The 7010-nt window shown below is 51.9% G+C and overlaps 1 protein-coding gene across 1 annotated transcript; it reads right to left on the bottom strand.

Annotated features, from left to right (window-relative positions):
* Positions 1-604: 604 nt before the first annotated feature.
* Positions 605-7010, bottom strand: LOC149861441 (uncharacterized). The gene is given in 4 exon segments (XM_090053760.1): positions 605-2823; positions 2825-3536; positions 4649-4735; positions 6815-7010. Coding segments are annotated over 4 exon segments (1266 nt in total). The 3' UTR covers positions 605-2552.

Raw genomic sequence — 7010 nt, 5'->3', positions numbered from 1 at the left:
ATGGAAATAAAGCATTACAGACAGACAGAGGCTTGTATAATACTAGATGCATGTGTATATATGTTCACATGTGTATATGTGTATTTATGTGCATATGCATATCTATATATGTGGAGGTGTTGGTTGTAGCCATGTTAGTTTAAGGACATAGGCAGACCAGGTTCTTTGGGTAGCTGTGATGTCTTTAAATTTATGAGACCAACTAAGTAGTTGGAAAAATTGTTCTTTGCAAGCTTTTGGGCATATCCCAGGACACAGACTTAGTGAAGCTGATAGAAAAACAGGGACACTTTTCCTGGACACTATGTGGTGTGCACAGTAGAGGGCGCTACTATGCACAGCCATCTGCTTCTGTGCCAGGCGCAAAACCCCACTTCAGAAGTCTCCCTCAGGGAGCCTACAGCTGGCCATCCCACTTCCTGGAAACAATTGCAAGACTGCCGCCACTCGGGTACTGGTCTCTGGTAGGGCTTTGTGCAGCCAGGGGACACCGACCCTCCAAAACTTAGGGGTGATGGAAGCATCCCAAGATACTGAAGGAGAATAAAGACAAAATTCGCTGGCCAAGGAAAGGGGCAGAAAGCTTCTCTCTCCCCTCCACAGTAATGAGGCAAGCTGTAACCTGACACCTTTATTGGTAAGAGGGAGGAAAGGCAAGGGGTAGTATAAGGAAGTCAGAATACACTTTGAGCAAACATAAGCTACACAAGTCTATACAAAGATTGGATTCAGTGAACCTTTTAAAACAAAGGAATTCTGCATAGACTGGTTATCTCCTGGCTATCTTCCAGGCTTTTACTTACAGAAAATCTGGGGTCTTTGCTTGAAGGTTTCAAAGTCCTCACTGGAAGGAAGAGAGAGTTCTCCCCTTCCCCTACGAATTTTATCTGGCCAGGTCACCTGACTGACCAGCCTGAAGCAAGAAAAAAAGCAGGAGAGAGGGGTCACCTGGGCTGACCCAAGTGAGCGGCAGAGAGAGAGGGAGATTTTTTTACACACTATATTACCAGGAAGACTTACTCTGTCACAGAGTCAGCCGTGACCGAGGAGAAATGTTTTCTTTCTATACTCTGGCTTGCAAAAAAAAAAGACAGGAGTACGTGGTATACGAAATAGTATGAAACTCCAAAGGGCAGAGTCCCTGCTGCGCAGCAGTACATGGGAGTGAGGCCTTGAGTGCAACCAACTCCTGAGGCCGAGGTTTGGCAACAATGCCTGGACCACAGTGAATCCTCAGAAAGGGAAGGGGCTGGGAAGTAATGGGGAGATCTACCCTGGAAAGCTCTCTGGGTCCTGGTCGATTCCCATCTCACAGCTCCAGAGAGGGCCCAGAGGCCAGCCACAGGGATACAGTGTTCAGTGCTGGCGCTTTCTGACCACAGACTGCATTACAGAGAGTGCCATGAAGGGAAGGAAAGCAGAGGAGCAACAGGCACCCAGGGGTGAAGAGTTCTGGAGAGAGGCTGAGAAGCAAAACATGACAAGTTGGGGTCAGTGGGTGGCAGCAGCACTTCCTTGCAGACCCCAATGGGCATAGGAGGCCACCAAGGACAGGGCTTGGGGACATTTGGAGCCAGCTGTCCTAGGGAGGGCACCCTATTGGGAAGGCGCTGCTTCTCTCCTGGGAGTACAAAATGCTTTTAGAGAACAAAGAAAGCACAGGCTCCAAGGCTGATAGAAGATAGTCTCCTCACAGGTTTCCCCCAGCGTATAGGCTGGCCTCTCCCGGAGGTGTTTCCTCTTAGCCCCTTCCCACAATCAAACCTTGGGGACAAGCCACTGGGTCCTTTAGGTCCTGAGCAGCACTACCAGGGCTGAAGGCTACATGAACTCTTCTGATACTCCAGCAGCAGGCGGCTACTTGCCTGAAGACAGACACTGGCAGAAGTTGAGCAAGTAGGCATCCCCAAGCCCTCTCTGTACTGCTGGCAGAATTGCGGATGTTCCTGGGTGTGGATGTGCTGGTGTTTGGCTAGGGCACATGAGCCATGGAAGCTCTTTTCAAACTCAGAGCACTGACATGGCTTCTTACCGGAGTGGATATGCTGATGATTGGCCGGGCTGGAGGATCAAGTGAATCTCTTCCCACACTCAGAGCATTGAAGTGGGAAAACTTTTAACAAGTTGAGTTCGAAGGGTTTGGAACAGGCTCTCCCAAGGTCATAGTCGTCCAACCTGGCAATCTTCAAGAAACATCTGGATGCCCATCTTTCTGGTCCATCTGATGCCAGCAGTCTTCTGCCCAAGTGTGGGAGGGCTGAACCCAGTGATCTGTAAGGTCCCTTCCAGCCCCTAAACAACTATGAAATTATAAGTGGTTTCTCCTCTGTAAGGATGCACTGGTGTATTATCAGTCCGGAGGATCAGGTGAAACTCTTCCTACACGCAGGGACTGACATGGCTTCCCCTTTCTATGGATTCGCTGGTGTCTGCTCAGGCTGGAAAACTGGCTGAATCTCTTCCCACACACAGAGCACTGATATGGCTTTTCCCCTGTGTGGATGTGCTGATGGTGGTCCAGGTAGGAGGCTTGGGTGAAGCTCTTCCCACACTCAGAGCACTGATGTGGCCTGTCTTTCATGTGGATGCGCTGGTGCTGAGCCAGGCTGGAGGACTGGCTGAAGCTCTTCCCACTCGGAGCACTGATGTGGCTTCTCCCCTGTGTGCAAATGCTTGTGTCCCACCAGGTGGGAGGAGTGGCTGAAGCTCTTCCCACACTCAGAGTACTGATATGGCCTCTCTCCTGTGTGGATGTGGTAGTGAAAGGCCAGATAGGAGGAACTCCTGAAACTCTTCCCACACTCAGAGCACTGATATGGCTTCTCCCGTGTGGATGCACTGATGCGCAGCCAGTGTGGAGGAATCAACGAAGCTCTTCCCACAAGCATGGCACCAATATGGCCCCTCACTGGTGTGAGTACGCTGGTGTCTGGCCAGTGTGGAGAAGTCAGTGAAGCTCTTCCCACACTCAGAGCACTGATGTGGCTTTTTTCCTGTGTGGATGTGCTGGTGCTGGTGCTGGGCCAGGTTGGAGGAACTGGTGAACCTCTTCCCACACACATAGCACTGATTTGGCTTTTCCCCTCTCTGGAGGCGATGGTGAATGGCCAAATAGAAAGAGGTGTTGAAGCTCTTCCCACACTGAGAAAACTCATGTGGCTTCTGCCATGTGTGGATCCAGTGGTGTCTGGCCAGGCTGCAAGAATGGCTGAAACTCTTTCCACATGCAGAGCACTGATACGGTTTCTCCCCTGTGTGCTTGTGGTGGTGCTCAATAGACTGGTAGGAAGTGGTGAAGCTCTTTCCACACTCAAAGCACTGATGTGGCTTTTCACCTGTGTGGATGCGCTGGTGTATGGCCAGACAGGAGGAACTGCTGAAGCTCTTCCCACACTCAGAGCACTCATGTGGGTTCTCCCCTATGCAGATACGCTGGTGTGTGGTCAGGTTGGAGGAGTGGGTGAAGCTCTTGCCAGACTCATGGCACCTTTTCTTCCTTTTCCCGGATGCAGGGCGGGGTGGGCTCTCCCCCTGGGCTTAGCAGGGAGCTCCTGCTTCCCTCCAAGGCCCTCCACACTGGCTCGGCTCGGATGCAGGGTCTCTGTACAGCGGAACTTTACCTGGTGGCTCTTCAGCTCCACAAATCCTTCCCTGTGTCCACAGCTGTCTCTGGCTTCTGTCCTTTCTGCATTCTCATGCCCAACGGGTGATGGCACCTGCTTCCCTGCTACATTCTCCCTCTGCTGTTGGGGCCTCCCTTGGCTCTGGGACCCATGGTCCTTCTGATGTCTCAGGGACTGTCTCACCCAAACTCCCTGGTGAAATCCAGGGCAGTTCCAGGTTTGCAGGCCCCTCCACAGGACTCTGACCCTCTGCTCTGCTCAGCATCCAGGCGCTTCCTGCATGGGGAAGAGAAACTCCAGGTTAGCCCCTGCCTGTTGGCACAGGCCAAATGCTTTTAGTTCCTCTGCTACAACAAGCATGTGAGCACAACTGTACCTTGGCCCTTGTGTTTCCTTAAGAGAACAAGCTCTTCCTGCCAACCCCCAAGCGCTGGGGGTGAGGAGGGGCACGTCCCTGTGCCGAGCTAACGATCCCTGCTTGGTGGAGGTCAGAGCCAGACTCTCAGGGTTTCTGGCCCAGCAGTCAGCCCCATCCCCCCCAGACCCTGGCAGGAGAAACTCATGTGGACACGTGTTAGGAGAGGACCTGAATGGCTTCCTGCTTTAATGGAACCAGGAGACCAGTGGCCCAATCAAAGTAAAGGATCAAGGAGGCTCTCTGAGGGCTGCTCTGGAGCACAGCACTGGCTGCTCCAGGGGAAGATGATGCCAAGCCCTTCACCTAGATGGACCAACATGCTCCAGAAACTAAAGAGCATTGGTGAGACTGCTCTATGTTTGCCTGTCAACTCTGGCAGCCCTGAGAACAGCATCTGACACCAGAGTGGACAGCCTCGCAGTGGATTTCTGGGGCTCACCAGCAGTCAGAGGTGTCAGGGGAACACGGCTTTACACTGGACCGGCTGCTTCTCCTGGGTAGAAAAACCCATGTCGTTCATCCCTCCTGCCTCCAAAAGCTACTCTGGGAGAGGAGGACTTAGAGCTGTGGGTCTCTCTCCTGCAAGGAACAGGACTGTGCCTGCTACCTGCTTCCAGGGAGATCGGGGCAGAGAAGAAGCCCATGGGGCTTTCCTCTGCTGACGAGGCCCAGGTGGCCTCCACATCACCGGAATCTGCACCGGCACCAAGCCTTCGGCATGAACCTGCACATAGACTCTGTGCCAAGTCTCAAGCTGTGTGACACTTATGGCCCAGAGATGAAACACAAAGGCATGAGTCACGGGGGATTCACTTCACTCCACAGCATGAAAGCTTGTGGATCCCACCCAGCCCACCAAGAAATTCAATGCAACATGAGACCAGGATTCAAGACCTCCCGGGTTCCAGGTTGACTCGACCAGGAAACACCAGGCAGAACCCCAGTCTCTCCTTTGTTCTACAATAATGGTTACAAGGAGCTTTGACCCACTGTGCTGGAAGTGCACCTCAGGGCAGGTCTGCAGGTTCCAGAGCCCATGTCAGTCTGGGCATGGAGCGTTTCTGAGAGGGGAGTGAGGGGAGGGGACAGCTGGAACTCACCTGCCAGCAGCTCCTTCAGCCTTCAGATGTCCCCACAGTCCCCATTATCACTGACCCAAAGCTCCTCCTGTCCTTGCTTGATGCAGCAGATTAAGTCGGGTGTTGGACCTAGATGCCCTGTTTGGGGTAGTGGTTAAAAAGCATCTGTGACTGAGTATTGGATGGCAAATAACCAACTAAGATTTGGAGAATGGATCCAATGAACTCAGGGATTCTACTGGGGCTCTGAAGGGCAAGGAAGGGTGCACACTGAGGAGGAAAGAGAAGGCACCACAGGGATTACCATGATAGATAACAGGCTTTGTCACCCAGGTGGTGGAGGGATGGTCAAGGAAACAAAGCACTGACCACTCTGAGGTATAAGACGGGTGTGAGACTGACAGAGTTCCCCAGGGACGGGGGTGGATGTACAATGACCTGTGATGTGGTAGAGAGCAGAAAGACAAAGTTTTGCTATTTACAAGGCATCAAAATGAAGAGAGGCTGGACACACTGGTAATAACATCCGTCTCATAAGCTTCATTCCAGGTAAAAGGGATGGAAGTGAGTTTCTTCTCTGGGAAGGTTTGAAACAAGGCCTGGCAGCAGGGAACAGATGGCCGACCATGACACTTCTCTTTGGGAGAGAGGGCCATTCCCCAACAGGGCGGAGGAAGGGAAGATGTTATAAGAATTGCAATGAAAATGAAAGCAATAATACCATCCAGCATGAGGATCGAACCAGAAGGGAAGATGAGCACACAGACACTTGGCAAATCCTGCACGGTTGGAAACAAAGATCCCAGGAGTCCTGGATATGGATAACAGAAAGCAGGAGATACCTTTTACAGGACGTGAAAGTGCAGCCTTGGAGCCCTTTGTTAAGGACTTCTGGGGAACTGGAGGGAAAAGAAAGCACTAGAAAAGCAAAGAGACTTTGTAGAAGGTAAGTCCCTATGCCCTGCCCACAAGCCACAACAACCCCTGTATCAGAGACCCTCTGGAAACAATAGTGGGTTTTCACCAGCCCTGCACTGAGTGCACCCATTTTTATCACCATGATAGGCGTCTGGCATGCAGAGGGATTTCGGGAGGATGATGAGACAACTTCTGTGCATGGCAAAGTAAGTTTGGAAGTAGGTTACTAGAAATGGAGTCAAGGAAATGCAAATCCCAGAGACGGTAGCAGTGGAGGCCAATAAGATTTCCATTACTTTGTGCCGGGTTATAACGAGAGGAGGAGAAAGGGATCTAGATGGCACTGACTGAGCACGTTCAGAGCATTGGACAAGTGGGACAGGATTTGCTAGGTGGGATAAAGAGGAAATCAGAACCATTTCCTGAGGAACAGCTGCCAGTTAATTCTTCTGTCCAATGAACTGAAAGTGACAAGAGCAATCTGAGCAGGAAAAGGGAGAGTCCCTCGCCAAGACACAGCTGGATATGGGGGCATCAGGGGTGACCAGAACAGGTAAGACTCCAGTGAAGGCAGCCGGAAAAACTGGAGCAAAAGGTGTCAGTATGAAACGCAAGAGAGGCCTGGTCATGCACAGTCATGCGGAAGATGTGAATATCAGTCCCTCAGGAAAAGTTTGCGAGGACAAGGGTGCGGAGAAGCAGGGGAAAAAAAACACTAAGCATCAGCACTGACATGGCTGCAGGGAGAAGCAGGAAAGAGCTTTACCCAGGGAAACGAGGGCTCAGCATCTGGTCCTGGTAAAGCCCCTTCTGTGCATCCTCCAGCAGCTCCCACTCCTCCCGCGTGAAGTACACAGCCATGTTCTCAAAGGCCTCCCGGAGCTGCAGGCACACGCGTTTCCTCATCAGTGTGTCCTGTTCCAGCTGCCTCCAGGATCCCTCTGCATGACAGCCCTCTGCAGGCTGGGTCAT

Source organism: Crocodylus siamensis, chromosome 6, assembly GCF_052110815.1.
Source record: "Crocodylus siamensis isolate JL-2025a chromosome 6, ASM5211081v1, whole genome shotgun sequence".
NCBI lineage: Eukaryota > Metazoa > Chordata > Crocodylia > Crocodylidae > Crocodylus > Crocodylus siamensis.
The sequence above is the reverse complement of the archived record's forward strand: the minus strand, read 5'-3'. Positions and strand labels throughout refer to the sequence as shown.